This window comes from Seriola lalandi, unplaced genomic scaffold (assembly GCF_002814215.2).
Source record: "Seriola lalandi dorsalis isolate HSWRI2012SDOR001 ecotype SW California unplaced genomic scaffold, Sedor1 jcf7180002055008, whole genome shotgun sequence".
NCBI classification, from domain to species: Eukaryota; Metazoa; Chordata; class Actinopteri; order Carangiformes; family Carangidae; genus Seriola; species Seriola lalandi.
Genome location: NW_019525551.1, coordinates 3,755,458 through 3,774,514, shown reverse-complemented (window position 1 = coordinate 3,774,514; position 19,057 = coordinate 3,755,458). Strand labels below are relative to the sequence as shown.

At 39.1% G+C, this 19,057-nt stretch overlaps 2 protein-coding genes across 4 annotated transcripts in view; one reads left to right on the top strand and one right to left on the bottom strand.

Annotated features, from left to right (window-relative positions):
• Positions 1 to 3,747: 3,747 nt before the first annotated feature.
• Positions 3,748 to 11,011, top strand: cstpp1 (centriolar satellite-associated tubulin polyglutamylase complex regulator 1). 2 transcript variants are annotated; one of them, XM_023397483.2, is made up of 9 exons: positions 3,748 to 3,965; positions 4,157 to 4,259; positions 4,940 to 5,070; positions 5,879 to 5,963; positions 6,834 to 6,919; positions 7,477 to 7,684; positions 8,846 to 8,955; positions 9,890 to 9,953; positions 10,103 to 11,011. In XM_023397483.2, the coding sequence occupies exons 1-9, from the start codon at positions 3,923 to 3,925 to the stop codon at positions 10,269 to 10,271; spliced, it is 999 nt and encodes a 332-aa protein (XP_023253251.1). In that variant the 5' UTR covers positions 3,748 to 3,922; the 3' UTR covers positions 10,272 to 11,011. The 2 variants fall into 2 exon arrangements, with proteins under 2 accessions (XP_023253251.1, XP_087027636.1); XM_087171510.1 differs by having other exon boundaries at positions 3,847 to 3,965; positions 9,890 to 9,956; positions 10,069 to 11,011.
• A 522-nt stretch (positions 11,012 to 11,533) lies between these two features.
• Positions 11,534 to 19,057, bottom strand: part of LOC111647707 (C-Jun-amino-terminal kinase-interacting protein 1-like) — a 28,157-nt gene continuing 20,633 nt past the window's right edge. For both annotated transcript variants that reach the window (XM_087171508.1, XM_087171509.1), the window contains exons 9-12: positions 17,765 to 17,875; positions 17,245 to 17,315; positions 16,930 to 17,028; positions 11,534 to 15,924 (exon numbers count right to left, since the gene is read on the bottom strand). In XM_087171508.1, coding sequence (XP_087027634.1) covers positions 15,852 to 15,924; positions 16,930 to 17,028; positions 17,245 to 17,315; positions 17,765 to 17,875 — 354 coding nt within the window. In that variant the 3' untranslated portion in view covers positions 11,534 to 15,851. The remainder of the gene's footprint in view (positions 15,925 to 16,929; positions 17,029 to 17,244; positions 17,316 to 17,764; positions 17,876 to 19,057) is intronic.

Genomic DNA, 19,057 nt, shown 5'->3' with positions numbered 1-19,057 from the left:
TATCACAAATGTCAGACCTATGAAATGCATTTTTGATCTCCCAAAATCAGCTAACCTTAGCAACCTTATCAATATTACTCCAGGCACCACCACCCCACACAGAAATGCACCTCAAATATTAAGAATGGCTCTTTTAAACGTCAGGTCACTCACAAATAAATCCTTTTTAATAAATGATCTAATTAGCACCCACAGTCTAGACTTCGCTCTGCTCACTGAAACCTGGTTAGATATAAATGGTGCAGCTACACTCATTGAGACCGCTCCTCCCAATTTCAATTTTTTTCACACCACCAGAGCAAACAGGAGAGGTGGTGGAATTGCTGCCGTCTTTTCCGACATTTATAGCTGTAAGGACATCTCTCTTGGCGAATATAATTGTTTTGAATACTTAGCAATATCTGTACACTGTAAAACCTCAATCTTAATAGTCACAGTCTACCGTCCACCTAAAATGAAAAGTGGCTTTCTGGAAGAATTTTCTCAACTACTAGCCAAGGTCTCCACCGACTATGACTGCCTTATCTTATCAGGTGACTTCAACTTTCATATTGACAATGAAACATTGTGTCTGCCTTGACAAAGCCTTCAAAGTATATACACAAATAAAAGAATCCAGTGTCCATTCCACTGGTAAGGGGATTAACAATCATTTAAATGTGTTCACTGTTCTCCGACCAATGCCCCTTCTGAACAGCCTCAACAGAGGCGCAGTATACAATACCCTTGTATTTGCTCTGTCCAGTCCGTGCAGAACTTTGCAGGTAAGTTTTCTGACTGGAGCAGGCCACTAGACCCAGCATCACCAACTGAGGTTGGAGCAGGTAAGAGCTGCTACTGAGGACTCAGCAAGTGGAGCAGTGGTTGTGAGTGCATGCCTCTTCACACACTCCACCCATGGAGTGAACTTCTGCCTGGAGACCCAAATCTCCTGGTGTCCAGCCTGCGCTGGTGTATGGCACCAAACAGCACCTTCTACTTGTTGTAGTCCAACAGTGACAATGTTGCTCACCTAAGCAGAAAGAGAACAACAGCAGAAAAAAAACAGAATTTGAGGACAGTGAAGCCTGGGAGGAAGCAGCCTCTCAACCACCAACCTTCAGGCTGTCGGTGTTGACAGTTGGCCATATCCCTTGAGTAGGTGAGGAGGGACCACGGCTCCCTTGTCACCACCGCAGTCCCCAAATCCTGGTCCCACCTGTTCAGGTCTACCAGGAGCTACAACTGGAAATAGAGTGCGTTTGCACTTGTTCTTGATCATCTCATAAACATCCAGAATGAAACTGTAGCACCAGCAGTGGCTGGCTGAATTCCTCCAGACTTATCCTGTCCAGAAGACCATAACAAATAAGCATTAGTTTGGCCACTAAAGATGACTTATAATAGAGCCAGACCAACGAATAGACACTGTTCTCACAGACGCCACTGCCAGGCTGGTGTTCACAGCAGGGCATAGGGTCCTCACAGAGGATGGAGGTGGAGAAAAGCGGGGTGTCCTCCTAGCCACTAAACTGAGCCTCAGTGAGGTAGACTGTGACCCGCCAGAGTGATTTAGTGAACTGAAAGAAATAACAGAGCTATTCGCACCGTAGGAGTCTGAGGCCGCAGACTGCAGGGCAGCAGGCTGAGTGGAGACTGAGGTTGCAATGAGTAACAGGTATATATGTTGCTATACTTTTCCTTCTGATAGAGGTCAGGCCACTTCTGCTGCCTTGGGGCTTGTCCGTTGCCTCCTTCAGAAGGACAAACCTGAGCGCTGGGAAAAAAGGGCAGCTGCACCATCCACTCTCCATCCCCCATGGCCTCGCGTTCATCTAAATACAACAGAGAAACAATGACAGTAACATTTGTCAGCCCCACTGAGACTGCTCGATTTCCCCAGTGTTTCCTGCGTTGGTTTTTCATGTCTGTCTTTCCCTGTGTCTCCTCCTTCTTGTGTGAGTGTATGTGTGTGCTTCTCAGCAGGGGCGTGGCGCAGCACTGTATACCTGGCACCCCTATTACTCATCATTCATCAAGCTCTGCATAAGAACCCCGGCTCTTCACTTACTCATAACCAAATTGTTCCGATCACAATGTGGTAACTCTTCAGGCCACCTTTTAGCTGTAGTTACTAACCGAACCAGTGCTGTGCCTGCTCCTGCTGGAGATCCACTGCCATTACCTGCCACTGTACTCTACATGCCGAATACTCGCCTGCATGCACCTCCAGACGCCACCAGCCTCCACCTGGATACCTTTTCCCCCTGCACTCCATTTTCTGAGTTTGGCTTATGCCAATAAAGAACTTTTAGTATGTCCATCCTCTCATATCTATATCTGAATCTGCTCTGGGGTCCAAACAGAATTTAATACCAAATTGTAACAAACATTAGTTACAATAACAATAGTTACAATGATGTATTGCAGCATAGACATGGTGTACTGAACAAGTGCATACTTATTAGTACAGTAACATTATAGTGTTAGTTACTCAGGTTTTTTTTTTTTTTTTACATTCAGTTACAGTAATGACATGAACATTAACAGCTGTCATTCTTATTTGGCCTCAGATGGGCTAATAAATTCCATTATTCCTTGGAGGTATTCAATGACATTAGCAAAGTAGCTCAATAACTAGTTAATATTTACAGTAAAACGGCAGGTACTGTCAGCAAACACAAACAAGTAAATTGTGACACTGCAGCACATAAACACACACTCATGTAATGCTGCTGTTTTCAATAGCAATCATAATATGCTTGTTCAATTGCAAGTCTAATACCCTGCCTCACCTGAAATCACCCATCATCATATTAACCACACCCAGGAAGTCATATAACCCCACCCTTCTGATCTGCAAAGCCCTTTCTCTCAAAACTACAGAGAACTGTGAGTTGAAGAATGGACTTTTCAAACCTTATGTTGTTTTATTTGGTTAATATTATAACAGTTATTTGGTTAGCATTTTATTGTTGCATGACTCTTGAATGTTTATTTGTATTATGTTGCATTAGATTCCTATATTTAACACTTTGAAGGCAAAGTAAAAAAGATTCTGGATGCATAAATGAAGTAAGTTTAAGGAACGTCAACTTGATTTATTTTATTTTATTTAATGCTGACATTTTAAGTTCATTTGTAATTGTACTTATTTATCTTTGTGTATTTTGATATCTTTCACAAACAGAAAAAATCATCTATCCATCCATCCATTTATCCATTAAGTATCTACCCAAGCATCTTTAATTGTTACAATATAAAATAGTTAGAATGGCTTTTGGATCCTGCGTTTAAATGTGAACTCCACATCAGATGTTTAGTGAGCCAACGCCACCAGCTTCATTGTATTTTTTTCAATGCTGTTAACATTGTTATGTAAAGAGCACTCCTGGAAGACATTAAAATGAAAAGTTCAAATGAAAAAATGGAAAGTTTTGAAAGCTCACAAAATGCCAGATATAGAAAATAAAAATAAACATAAATGGTGACTGCTCTGTGTTGAGCAAGTACTCTGGCTCTTGATGTAAGAAAGATGCAAACATCTTCCAAGCAAATTGGCAAGCTGTTAATGAGAGAGGTGATTTGGTGTTGCAATTAGTCCAGGAACAATGCAAGCTTAAAAATTGAGGCTTGACATGTAACCACGGTAAAAGTAAGTAAATTATCATAAATTATTGTTCTTATTATTATTATCTGGAAAACAGTAAAGGAACCTTTGCTTGCTATGTTGGTCGGGGGCATTTAATTAATGTAGCTCACAACATCCTGTTGTTTCCATGGAAGCCCACCATGTTAGGACATTCTATGGTAGTTAGCAAAATCTCAAGGCTACAGAAATGACGTTATTCAATAGTGAACAGAAACAGCAGTTGTTCTGATAAAAACTTCGGACAGTTTATTAAGGTTAATTCTAACGTTGTCTCCTCAAAAAACGACCAGAATGAACCGTTTTAATTCAACCGTCTCCGTTGACGAATACCTCGGTAGGTTCTGCGTTAGCTGTGTTAGCTGTACAGTGTTTATCTCTTTAGTTGCTGTGCATATATTCACGTCACAGCCGTGAGCTATCAATTCATCTGTCTTATTCAGAATCAGTATAATATTACCGTCAGCTAACTGATAAGAGTCTGGTTCTTCCGTGTGATTGCGGTGCGTGTGTTTGTTTCTCTCACAGCGGACAGTAACGTGTTGTTCTATCTGAGCGACGCAGTGACACAGCTGCTGGAGCATAAAGAGGAATACACCCAGTTTGGGGTGATCCGCTACTTTGCTGAGTAGTATGTAATTCTAATACACATTCAGTCACCTAGCTACATGTAGAGAGAGTGTTCCTCTGTGGGTGTGGACAGCAGACTGATGTGGGTTGTGGGAGGCTAATACAGTAAAGGAGTATTAAACAGCTAAACAGTATTAAAGGAAAGAAGTACAGAAAACAGTGAAACTGAATACGCACCACAAATTGGCATGCATTTTCATAATGCAACCCCAAAACAACTTATCCAACATTAGGCATGCAGTGTATAGTCATATTCATTTAATCACCATTGTGGTCGCAGATGTGCATTTTAGGAAACATCCTAAACCAGTACTAATATATGATAATCTGCTTAACTCATAAAACACATTTGAACATGTGAACACATTTCTATATATAAAGGTGTTTCAGTGTTTAAAAACAAAATACAATGCATGCTTGTACACTGCCTTGTAAATGTGATGCAGAAAGCCAGTGATGCACATTAGCCTGTCCCACTCTTGTGTAGCTAATATCATCTAAACAAAATTAGATCACATTTCTGTTGAACAAGACAGACTGTCACGTTAGCTGAGATAGTTGGAATAGTAAACATAATTTAGTGCATCTTGTGTTTAGCTAACTGATAACAGGAATGTTGAGATGAATGAATTTTGGGTGAAACGTTGCTTCTTGTTGTTACGTGCATGTGTGTGTTTGTAGTTTCAGCAGTGTGAAGAACAGTAACCACGTCCTCTTCAGAGAGTATAACTACATCAGGGCCACTCCTCATAACAGAGCCTCCTTCATCAGAGTCTTCTGGAGATGCTACAGACAGATTGGCAAGAGTGGAGGTCAGTAAGACAATGGAAGCTTTTCTGTTAGTTGTATACTTGTATTAGACTGTAATTGTCTTTACATAAATGCCCCTTTATCTGTACAGTTTTATGCAAAATTTGGCAGCCTGGGCAAATTACATATTTTGTTGATTTTTGAAGTGAAAAGAAGTAAATACACCTCCTGCAGTAAACAAACATTAAAAATTAGTCTTTATTGACTTGAGTTGTCATGAGGAATTGTTTAATAACATTTCCAGAGCTGAAAAATTCATTTACTCTTCACCACTCAACAACCACAGGCTCCTTTGAGCAGCTGACTAAGGATCTGAAAATGAAGTTCATTGATGCCTACAGACCAAAGGAGGCTATAAAAAGTATCAAAGTGCTTCCTGCTTGAAATTCTCACTGTTAGAAATATCACTTAGAAATGGGGATTAAGGGGAACTGTTTTGAAATGGTTGTTGTGCAATTACGCAAAAATGTCAATCACAGCTGTTAGCTAGAATTCATGTTATCATTCACAGTACCAGATCATTATGGACGGCTATATTAGCCCAAAAAACATACTGGTGGCTTCTATCCAACAACAGTATAGTAGTGCCTACTAGGCAAGGTTTATAACACAAGACCATAAGACTCACATACATCGTAAATCCTACTTATTACAGACTGTTTCAGTGAATTAATAATTGGAAAACATGTCACATATAGAGGAGTGTATGTGACTTGGTGTCACTGGCTGGTTTGACTGTCTGTAACATTTAAATCAGTTGGTCACTGTTGTGTATTGTGTAACTAATATAAGTTTCATGTCTTGTTCCAGACTTACTGTCCATGCTCGAATATAGGTCTCTGCTACAGTTACTGTGTCCAGACTTCCCAGTGGAGATGGTACAGAGTGCAGCCAGGTCAGTGCACCGACACGCTGCAGACAAAACACTATGCTTTCATTTTATTACATCAACTAACTCTTTGACCAGGATTTCTTAGTACTGTTGTTCATTAATCCAAACAGAACAGTGTTTGTTTGGTCACCACAACTTTTAACATTGCATACTGGGAATTATTGAAAATAGCAATTAGTATGAAGTACACACTGTATTGCAATAGTATGGATTTTGGCTACACCATCAAACAGTATTAGAGCACAGTGTAGTCATTATCATGTGTACTGTGTATACTGTACATTGCAGCTCTATATGCTACAGCAGACCTAACAATATATAATGTAATATTATCTTTCAGTCATTGTTTGCAGAATTCTCTCTCCATCTGTCCTTCACAGTTAATGGCCAATATATTCTAAAATGTTTTTTCCTTCTCCACATTTTGATTTCTTTGTACCGACATATAGATTAGAATTTGGTGGTCAAAGGTCACAAAACACGTTTTTGGCGATAACTCAAGAATTCGTACACTAATTATGACAAAGCTTTACAAAAATGTCTGTTAGGATAAAATGATGGAGAGATGACACTTCATATCCATAAGGTCAAAGGTTAACTTCACTGTGACATCATAATGTTCTGCAAAAACACATCTGGCCATTATTTAATGCTATTACTCAAGGAGGGGAGATTTTCACATCTTTCCTGTAACTTCACTCGCTTGTGTGGCGGCGTACAACTGTGAAGCAGTGATTCTAGTTTGGTTCTTTCACATACACAATTTTTTGTTTGACATGTATTACTGCTCGGACAGCTGGGATAGTTAATGAGCATTTCACCAGTTGACAGGTATAAACTGTTATTAACTTCTTCTCTTTTCTTGTCCTGTAGAATTGTTCTGATGGACGACGCCATAGATTGTTTGATGTCTTTCTCTGACTTCCTTTATGCTTTCCAGCTACAGTTCTACTACCAAGGTACAACAGAAATAACAGTATGTACAGTATGTCTGGGCATAAACATTCAGTTCATTCACTTTGGCTGTAACCTTTATTAATGATGAGCTGTGTTAGTGATGAGCACATTTGACTCCTATACTATTTTTTAAAATGGAGTCTACTAAAAACTAAAATGTTATAACAATGGTAAATACATTTAATTTGAACCATTTTCATTATGAATTGGGATAACCATTATTGGGTAAAACTCTGTTCCCCCTTAAGGCAGAGAGAAAAAATGACACTCAGTTCAGGACATTTCTTGTATTTAAAACTGGAATTATTTCTGTGGTCAGATATCTGATATGGAAATAATAATAAAAAACTTATGAACTAGCAGTAGTGAGGGAGGAATCATATCAGAAGTGGCTCATATGGAGTTATATCTAATTTTTTACAAAAGGCAGTGCCAGCAGGCTATTTCAGTAGATCGATAAACCTATTTGAATTTAAATCTATTTCAAACCAAAGCTGAATAAAACAGAATTCAACCCCTTGACTTCCAACTTCCCATCATCCCCTGTGTGTATGTGTAGAGTTCTTGGACAGCGTGCTGATGATCTACCAGGACCTGTTAGCAGGGAAGAGTCCTAACACTGTTATCGTCCCCACCTCCACCTCCATCGAGCAGCTGCCCTCGGTGGCTGCAGAGGAGAGCGACAAAGAGCGGCAGCAGCAGGATGGGGTGGAACCGTCCACTCTGGCTCAGTGTATAGACGCTCTCTGTGACAGGTTCAAACACAGGTAAAACACACTTACACATTCCAGTTGTCACTCACTGGGACCAGACACCCTCTGGAAAGTTGCTCTTTATTCTTATAGTGCACTAAGTGTTTACAAGAAAAGATATGACTGAACATGTCGTCAACATGTCATCAACATTACAATTTTACATGTTAATAACACTTAAGAATATGTTGACGAGAGGAGGCAGCTGTAGCTGAGGAGGTGGAGTGGGTCGTCCATTAGTGGCTGGTTTGGTGGCGTCCATGTATCAAATGTCCTTGAGCAAGACACTGGACCCATATTGCTCCCAATGGGCAGATGAGCATCTTGCATGGCTGTGGTGTGTCTGTGTGAATGGGAGAATGAGAGGAAAAATTTTAAATCACTTACATTTATAGCACATTAACACCTTGACAACATGATGACAAAGCATGGACAACATGTAGATAATGTTTTGTCAATGTGTTCCTAGTATAAAATTAACATTTGAATAAATTAAAATAAATTCAACTAACTAAATATGTATATAAATATTTACCTCATGTATGTCTACTTGCACAGAAAATAACGTTTTTTCAAGTTACTAATCACATACTTTCATTAAAACTTTGATAAACACACAAACAAATCCCACCTGTAGATCTGCTGGTTATTGCATCATTTGACTATTATCACATATTTCATTTTGAATGTTATGCCAAGGTGTAACAGTAATACATGTTAAAATTGTTTTTGTCATACAAACAATACACATAAAAACAACAGTTATTTGATTTGAACTGAACTTAATCAGCACTTTGTCTTTTAAATACATCTGCCTATCAGGGTTGAGTTTCAAAAGTGAATTCTTTGTTTTCACTTTTTGTGTATAGTTACGATAATTAGATTTTGTCAGTGTAGTTCATTTATTAGTTAAATAAAAGCTGTGGCTTTAAAAAAAGGTTGCAGTTACCTGAGACTTTTGCACTGTACATCCACTGGCAGGAAAAACATAACAGATATCTGAGCTCACTGACTGTTTTGATTTTAACAGTGGAAATGGTCGCAGTGTCTAAGGAGGTGGCGCTGCTTCGATCCCCTGCGTGTGTGTGATTTGTATGACAAACAGGTGTAGTGTTATTGAGCTCTGATTGTAGCACAATGTTTGTTTCACCTGACAGTTTTTGTGTCCGTGTGAAGTCATCCTTCCAGGTCCTGTATGAGGGAAATACTGGAAGAAACTGACAAAGTCTGTTACTACAGCTTCCTAATGAGCCTGGCTAAACATGAGACCATCAACCAAACCATTGGTAGGTTTAACATAACACATCACCCTCCTCCTCCTCCTCCTCCTCCTCCTCCTCCTCCTCCTCCTCCTCCTCCTGCTGCTGTTGCTTGCGCATACAAAATGTTGTTGAAATTACATGTCATAAAGTGTATGATCGTATGCATATAAGCATACTTAGTTTGCTGTATGACTATATCCATTTTCATACAGATTTCATACATAATTATATACATTACAATATACAGAGTTTTACAGATCGCTAAAAAGTATTACATTTCATTTAAAAAATGTAAAGTCATAAAATACGAGGCTTTAAATTTTGAGATGACTCATAGACTGACTGAGACATATCAGTATACTTTATTAAACCTATCATATTACCTTATCTATCTATATGATTTTTTTATATTACTCATTTTTTTGTGGACTTATGTGTTACGTCTTGGCTTCACATAGCTTACATCGTACGCTGTGTGTTCCATGTAAACTCAGGGTACACGTTTCCCACACTTGTGTCTTTTCCTTGCATCTTTGTCTCTCCCACTAACAATGCAAAGAGAGAGGAATCAGTGAAACACAGTTTTTGGAGAACTGAGATGTACATTAATCTGAACCATCACCTAAGGCAGCATCTGTTTCTGAGGACGGCAGCACAGCTGGATCAGTTGTCATTTGGCCTTACAGCTGTATTGGAACTGTTGTTGGTTTGGATTTGCCTGTATGCAGTGTACAAATGAAAAGGAGGGTGCACAGTTGCCACCAGCAGCACAGCTGTGCTTATTTTCAGTTTCAGTCTTCCGTCTGCATGTTTCCCCATACGCACATGAAACATTTCTAACAGCAGCTTTTATGCAGCTGTTGTCAAAATGCATTGTTACATGTCTTACAATTTATAATAATAAATTAAGTTCAATATTCATCCTGTTGTATCGTCATTAATACAACTGTTTCTGCAGGAGTGTTACCCAACAAGGCAGAGTTACTCATTGACCCAGAGATGGACCAGGAACTGGACAAACTGTGAGAGCATGCGCACACACACGTGCACACACACACACACACACACACACACACACACACACACACACACACACTCTCAGTCATCTCATCTTCTCCTGTCTTCTGTTCTTCTCTTTACATCTCATCTTTTCTTGTCTCTCTCTGTCCAGAATTGCTCAGATCTCAGTGAGTCCCAGCAGCAACAGCAGTGGCAGTGCGGTGGGGGGGCTAAAGGAGATGCAGAGGAGGGCCTCCCCCAGGAGGAACATTCACCACAGGAGGAAGATGGAGGTGGAAAGCGACGGATCCACAGAGGAGACAGATTCCTCTGAGAACTGAGCTCTGACTTCTCACTACTCTGTGATGTGTAACCTTCCATCTTAAGTCCTAAACACACAGTGGCTGCATGATACACATCCAAACTTTTTTGCCCATTATTTGCTCTGTAAACTCACACACTTGTAGTGGACAAGAGAACATCAGTGCAGCGAAACCCTCCAACCTGTGATATTATATATATAGGGTATATACATATATGACACTGTCTTTTTGTCCAGCACCAATGTCCAGAAAAGCAGTGAGATGGCAGCAGAATATTCACTGTTGATGCTACATTATGCTGTGTGGTCCTGATGATGGGCAAGTCCCTTGTCTACACATGGTCACGTGATGTACCATTGCTGTCTGGCTGCAGTGTTTCGAATTTTACTGTAATCTCTCCAAACAAAATGTTTGTATTCCCATCATTATTGGTTTGTTAGTAATGAGAACCAAAGAACACACTCTGTGGATGGATGTACTCCTGCTGCTGTAAATCTCTGTGTTAACACTGGCCATTAACTTTCTCAGTTTGCTGAACAAAGTGAAAAGTATTAGAATATGTCCAACACTGATTGAAATAGCAGATTATGGTTCTCTCCTGACCCCTCCACATCCTGTCTGTCCAAACCCACATAGTAAACATCTCAAGCATGAACTGTATTTACAGCACTAATTTGTTTATTATGAAGCTTTATGTGAATGTGATATTACATGTATGGAGATCCTCACTCACTGTGAATAATAAAGATGTAACTGATGATGGTGGTCACTGCTGGCTCGTATCTGACTCTATGAGATATTTTATTGGCTCCTCACCTCCATAAAACTGGGGAACACAAAAGAGGGCGAGCTCCTGCCCAGATTACACTGATGACATCACTGTGACATCATCAGGTTATAATATACAGTACATACATAGCATATACTGTTCTTCTGTCTCTTAGATACTACATGGATGCTTTTCTGGCCATTGTTCATTTAATTTGTCATAATGTAATCATATATATATATATATATACTCTATATGAATTTATTAATTGCCAATAGCCTTTTAGCACATTTAGCACCACCTGTGCATTTTCACTGCATACATTGAAAAAAAATTGACAAATAAATCTTTTAATTTTTCAACTGCCATGACTCAAATTTTGTCTTCCAACAGACTCATACATGTGAGTAGATCTGAAAGGAGCCAACTGTAAATTCTCTCCAGCTAAAAATCCATTCTAAAACTGCAGTTAACTTACTGACCTATATTCTACAAAAATATGTATTTTAGGTGCAGTTGTAAACGTGATTTATTGACAAGAATAACCACCATCACTATCACCAGTCTGTGCAACTTGTCCTCATTTTACAACATTGATATCATGCGGTGTTACACCCAGGATTTGGTTATACCAACAGCATACAATAACTCCTATACAAACATACATACATACATACAGTATCTATACAGGATATATCTATATTGATGAGTTAAGTACAGTAGATCCCCATGGTGTTAGAATCACAGAAGTGGAATACATAGAAAGGACACTTTCTGGTGGATCAGAACAACTTACCATGGTGCACCTCAGATGGCTGACATGGAAATGAAAATGTCGTGGACAGTACATTACATATGGTGCCTCTATAAAAAGGTCACATTAGCTCAGCCAATGGAAAGGTCAGTAAGATGATGACTTAAAAACTCCAGTAGTGTGCATGTTTTACCCTATCAATAACTTCTTCTCATCTTATATTTTGTAAGTAAAATTATTAATCACTTTCTTATTGTTCTTAAATTAATGGAAGTCAATGGCAGTCTGAAAGGCAAGGAATGAAAGATTTTTAGTCAAGGTTTGTCTTAAGGGTTCATTTGCTACAAGTTTTGGGGACCATTACCACTATCTTCAGGCAGAGGCTGCATGCCTTGTATATGTGTTCAGTACCTTCAATCACTTTCTCAAGTACGTAGCATTTTGTCCACCATTTTTATCTCGCTTTTCTACAAACGCAGTGAAATAATGGGACAGAGAATTCTCCACAAAAATCTTAGCAATACCGCTAATGCTAATTATGATCCTAAAATTGAATTATATTCACACACAAAATCTCATCTTAAATTAACTGCTTAGCATAGAAAACTGGTGTAATGTTGACCAGTATTACAGTAAATATATAATCAGTCAAACAGCATTGGATCACAATGACTGAGTGACTGAGGGACAGTACCAGCTGCATATACCAGTTAAACCCTTGCTGGCCTGATATCAGCTCTCCTCACTCCCACTTTATCTTCCATGGCAGCCATCTTAGGTGTACCAAGCCATATCCAGGTACAAGACGACTCATCTGAATGAGACTATGTGTTGTATCTATTTAGATGCCGTGAGTGGAGACATGATGTCACCAGGTAAATATTTACTGAGGACAGCCGTCATCACCACACCAAAATAAAAAAAGGCACTGTTTTTTTTAAAAACACAAAACATTTCAGGATTCATTTCCATTGACTTTACAATGACTTTACCTGCTCAAATATATAGTTTAACTGCTTCTGCAGATGCTTTCCCACTTCTTACAGGCTGGAAGTCAAAAAGTTAAAATCTTTGATCTTAAAGCTGCATGAATTGATTTTTTTTTTTTGGCAACCTGGGGGCAGCAGGACAAGCTGAAAACACAACAATGCCACATAATATAAGCTGTAATGGCAAATGTGTAATCAAACAGTTGTCACTTTACACATCCAGCAGACATACAGCAACATTAGCACTGAGTCAAGTTTGAGATATACGGAAGTCCAATATTCACTTTCCTTTTAGCTCTAGGTTTGGCCTCCACAAACTCCTAAGACTCTTTAGCTGCTAAACACTCCACAATGTTCAACTGCTAGTTGCTAACTTTGTCTTTCTGCTGTTCGCTGCTGGGCAGGCTGCAAACAGAGCTTCATGGAGCTGAGGGTAGCTGCAGTGTTGGGTAATAACTCTCTATGAGTGACTCCTTCCACATTGCACATAGTCATTTGATCAATTGTTGAAATAAATATGTTGACTGGTGCAGCTTTAAGTCTGGAGCTGATCTCCTAATGGCTGCAAAACCAAGGAGGATCTGTGTGAAAAATGAATTCTCCCTGTTCTCCCAACCACGCCAGATTGTGGGTAAATTTGCAAAGGCAGGTCTTAAAAGCCAGGTTCAATATTTCCTTTTAAACATATCTAAACAACAAAAAAAAAGTAAATCCGATGTCTAATGAGAACTAAGTATTTCCACATTGTCTTGATCCCAACTTGTCCAAGATTTGAGCAGGCAATGCAAAAGAAGTCTAAGCTGAAAGTGACATGTACGGACATGGACATGACTCTACAGTGATCCCACCGTTCCCACCAGTCTGTTCTGTTGCACACACACACTAAATTGCACAGCATCATTTGGCCTTTGTTATTACACAGAGTTAAAGGAAAAGTATGTCATTGCTCAGCAAGAGAAACCCTGCGTAGAGGGTTTGAAGTTGGAACCACATTTGGAAAAAAAGGAGCGAGAAGAGAATTGAGGCACCTCAACAGTAACTCCAAATGTCTTCAACAGTAGATTGTCAAGTCTGGGGGGTTATAAGATATAGAATAATATATATATTTTGGAAACATCAATCTGTTCTCATCTGTGCAAAGAAACACGCAGGTCCATTTGTTCGTTGTATACCCCTTCAAAGCATTGTCTTTGAAACTATAGGGGGTAATTGTTGTTAATAAGTAGCCCTTCTTTGCTGTTGAGTCAGGGATGAAGCTAATTTAAAGACAGAAGCTTTACATCCTTTTAGAAACGTGCAGCCTTGCTTTGATCTTACATGATATCTGAGGTGTGTGTTTGTGGTTAGCACAGCTGCCTTTCCAAGCAGCTGACTGGCTGTTCAGTGACATCTGTTAAAATGAATGAATTGTCTCACCTGAACCTGGTTTGACACTGAAGTTCAAGCTGCAATTCTCTTGAAAATATCTGTGACTGGAAATCTAGTTTGTTGACTTCAGCACCCAGTTGATCATAAATATTACTAATTAATGGATACTCAACTTTAGAATTTCATTTTGGTCAAGAGGGTCAATGCAGCTCAGCAAGGGGGACATTATTTTTTTTATCATGTAGACAGATAATATAGATATGTATTATAAACAAATCTTACATTAGCATCTAGGTAAGTTTTGCTACCTTTCTTGCTCATTAAATTCATGCATATTTTCAATTCATTTCTTCCTTTTTGTCAACATACTTCACATTTTTACACATTCACAAGTCTGAAAACTGGAATTAAAGATTCAGAACTTTTACTTAAAGGTCCCAAAAAGTATAAAGGTAGATGTCCATGTGTTTGATTATTGAGCAGGTTTAGGTTCTATATCAACACTGTGAAAGTACCAAAGTGCTCAGTCCACAGAGAAATGCACACAACCTGAAATCATCGTTAGATCGCTCAGAAAACAGTCTCAGAGCCTCCTCTCTTCTGATTGGCTCACCGAACTCTTGTTACTAGAGCTCCAGAGAGAAGCCTGAGAGAGGAGATGTGAAACTACATTGAGATGGTTTTTGGATGGATCAACACTTCATATAAAACAAAGGAAAGGTGTAAAATATGGGACATTTAAGTTCACTTAGCGTGCTCAATGTTTAACAAGATATGTTTAAACAAGTTGCTAGGAGTGACAAAATGGGCCATATGTCTGCAAACTAGCACTCAAGCTTCAGATATAGATCATTTTTATTCAAGTGCATTCATCATGTCACAATATTAAGTGTGATCATGCAAAGAATGAAATGTCAATGTCAATGTCAAATAAAATGTCAAAAATAAGAGAAGCTCATCATAAGAGCCCAAAGTGATTAAAAATGCTCATATATTCCAGAGAAAAGCAGCAAATCCTCTAATTTTAGAAGCTGGAACCATCAAATGTTTAGCAATTCTATTAGCCATGTTAGCTGTGTGACTTCACAGATATCACTTTTTTTTTTATTTTGAGTGAGATGTCTCAACAGTTATAGGTTGGATTCCAATGTTACTGTTCTTTATCTAGTTTGATTTATCGCCTGATACCTGCTGACGTTAGCATTTACAGAAGCTCAAAGCACTGCTGTGGCTAAATGGATGATCACTCTTGTTTTTTTGATATGTGACTCAGATGATTAATCGATTACCATTTTGGCTCTGGCTCCAAGTTCAGAAACTGATGATGTAAACATTCTGTCATTAAACTGGCTCCATAGCCCTGAAGGCTGTCTATATGGTTTTACATCCAATATTTACGTGTAGTTACATATAAGTAATTTTAGCCTATAAAATATATCAATATCAGATATTTGTGTATGAGTTGGGGTAGATTTATGTTACACTTGCTCACACTGTAGGGGACATCTCATGTGATCCTAACCATCCATAGAGGTATTCATATTGTGACTTGGCCAAAGGAAGGAAAGGCTCGCCGCATCACTGAACGCAGCGAAGAAAGAAAGAAAATCCACCATGCAAGTACTCTGATGAAGATATATCAGTGGTCCAGTTTGTGGTGTAAGACCAAGCTTACATGCACAGAGTGAGTATTCAGTACATAGGATGGAGGAGAGGTGTTATTCAATGAAGATGTCTTCGGTGGGATAGGAGTAGCCAATGTTCTCCTTGTAATACTGCTGGAAGGCCCTCCTGTGGGACAGAGAGGACAATTAGAAAATAAAATTAGCTGTATTATCATCTATCACACTCTGGTCTGAATGGAGCTCAACTCTGTGCATCAACAACAGACGAACGCAAAGGATGATGTAAGGCGTGCACTGGCCACACTGACATGAAATATTTATTGTCCTCAGAGGTGTTGAAAGATGAATTCAGATCTATTAAAAGTAGCATTACAATTTCTGCAATTCAAGTAAAAGTGTGTATTATCAACAAAATGCACTTTCAGAGTGAGACTTTCCAGACTTCCTGGATCATATTTCACTGTCTGGTCTTCTGTGTTTTCTTGTTGGTTCAGGAGGAGAAAACAGAACCTTCAGGTATTTACATGAATTTGTTTTTGAAGCATATAAATGTATTATTTTAGTTTCTGTGACTTTACATTCATTCCTAGAGCATTATCATTATTATTACTATTATTATCATTGTTATGCTGCTACTCTTTCCCCTGTGGCTGATTGTTAATTGATCTAATTGATTATTGGCTGCTGCTGGTGTCCTTGTTCTATCTCGACTAGTGTCGACCGCATTTTGGATCAGGTTCAATTGTCCTCAGGTCTGTTGTGGTCTAGTCTGAAAGGGCTAGGCCTCCCTCAGATCAGGTCTCCCTTTTTTGAAAATTCATTTATGTAAATCAGGTTTCCATGGGTCCATTTGAGACTTCTAGTCTGAATCCCTGTTGATGCAGATATTGCCACTAAAAGGAACGAGTATGTTCATGGACCAGATTTATGTTCCTGAGATCTCTATCCAAATACAGTGGACATGAAAGGAAATGTTTGAAGATCTCAGAGCAAGGAAGAGTGACATAATGAATCAACACTGTCATGTCCTCTTACTCTGGATGATCCACATGTTTTCACTAGAACTACTCTCTACTGAAGAAACAGCCCCTGTTATAACTACGATATGTAACAGACACCACCAGGGGCAAGTCAGACAATAAAATAAAATACAGAATAGAAGGGGTCTTACCCTACAGACTCGGCTAGAGGATGTAATGTTGTGTCTGACATCATCACGTGACAGGCGAAGCGCTGTTGGTCAGGGTGTTTTGTGATGAAACCAAAATACCTGCAACACAATAATCACCATTACTGAGAGGTTCACTGAGACAAAGCACTGAGCTTTGACTTGTGCGAGTTACATCACTGTCATGTACATTTAACCACCACTTAAACTGGCTGTGTAATAAAGGTACAATTTAATATAGTTTAATACATTTCTCATGCAAGTGTGGGAAGAGATTAAATCAAATAATCCTTTAAGGAGTTCAAGAGTTCAACTCACTTGCTGTGTTTTGGATGACAACCACAGAATGAAATGTTCTTCAACTGGAAAAAGTGGAAACATTGCTCCCCCTGAGAAAGAAACGTAAAGTTCCAATGGTTAAATTCTGTCCGGGTGTGTGAAGCTGCAATGTGGAGTTAAACCTGAATAACTCCTGGACTACTGATCCAGATGGAGCGTGAGTGACATCACTATTGCTATTGTGAGTAGCTTGTAGTTACTGCTCATTCCCACTGGGAAGCGCTATACACCCAACTACAACAAAGTGTCCTGTTTACAGCACCATAATAACCTGCTGCACATTTTCCATAAGCTGGGTTTGTAAAGGTGTGACAGGAAGGAAGGAAGGAAGGAAGGAAGGAAGGAAGGAAGGCAAGAAGGAGGAGGCAGACACGAAAGGAGGAAGAAAGGAAGGAAAGCAGTAGGGAAAAAACGAACGAAGGAAAGAGGGGAGGAAAGAAGGAAGGCAGGAGGGCAGAAAGGCAGGCAGGTAGCTGTGTAGGCACATTAGTGTACGTACCCTGTGAGCAGAGTGACACTGGTCCTGGACATTGATCTTCACTCCCTTCACACTGACCTCCAACACACAAGCTGAGGGAGGAGGACCTGCTAACCTCCTGTTACACGCCACCTGTTAACACAGTCAATACAAAGACATGTTAGACCGGTCTGTGGCGTCAGGCGAGTCTTAGGGTCACATCTAGTTCGGCCATGACGGAAATCAAAAGTGTGTTAATATTTGTTCTGAGCAGCCAAACTTGCAGGTGGAATGGGAAACATATTGTTTAAATATGAAGATAACTGCATATGTTTTCAGACAGTCTCTCCTGGAAGACATTCATGGAGTCACACATTAAAAGTGTGTGTGTGTGTGTGTGTGTGTGTGTGTGTGTGTGTGTGTGTGTGTGTGTGTGTGTGAAAACTAAGCCACTCTACCCCCAGGCTGACTAATTAAGAGACATATTTTCAACAATAAGTGTCACCTGCTGCCCAGTGGTATCCAATGACAAAATGAATAAATAAATAAATAAATAAATAAAAACCTTGACTCAATGTTGTGGAATGATAAGGGGAAACCATGTTTAGAGACTGCAGTAATAATATAAATAAAGGGATAATAATAAATATAATAATATATAATATAATAATATATTGAAATATGCAGCAATGAGGGGTTTGCCCTGTGTTTTCACTATCCTGAGTCTGACAGGTGAGTTTGCAGAAATACTGAGCCCTGTCACATTAAAAAGCCCCAGCATCTCAGCTCAGCTACTGTACAGCTACTGTAAGTCTTCTCTGTTGTTTTTTCACTCTTTGCAGAACTTCCCCAGTAAAATAAAATTGTAACTGTGAATTCTTTCAGAAAACATCAGAAGAGCATTTTTCTGCAGAGGTGGGTTCATGCAGTTCCTTGGCCAGCCATGTTTTATATTCAATTTTTTATTTTTTTTAAAAATTTACTCCTAAAGTCATGGTGAATTAGTCATGCTTACGGAAGTTAAAAGTTAGACAGCTTAGGTCAAATGAATGAACTCTTAGTTTAGTCTTTAATTAAGCCATAGTCAGTCTGTCTTTGAGAAACTGGCACCTGTGTCGTCTGTCAGTTGCTCCGGTCCTTATCAGTGGATCTCAGATAATGAGTGCAGATACTGAACCACACTATTGTTGTTTCCTGTAGATATCATTATTGCCCGTTTCTTATCTACTGTTTTATTTTGCATTAATCAAACCTTATAATTGAGAAAGTGATCTAGTGACTGTTTTTTCTACATCTAATCTGTCATGTTTACATCCTTAATATCGATACCATACA

Bases quoted from the DNA above. Each gene is read 5' to 3' on its own strand.
- cstpp1 (XM_087171510.1), top strand. From the start codon at position 3,923: ATGAACCGTTTTAATTCAACCGTCTCCGTTGACGAATACCTCG. The intron at 3,966-4,156 runs GTAGGTTCTGCG...TTTCTCTCACAG, and splicing joins CTCCGTTGACGAATACCTCG to CGGACAGTAACGTGTTGTTC. The intron at 5,071-5,878 runs GTCAGTAAGACA...GTCTTGTTCCAG, and splicing joins ACAGATTGGCAAGAGTGGAG to ACTTACTGTCCATGCTCGAA.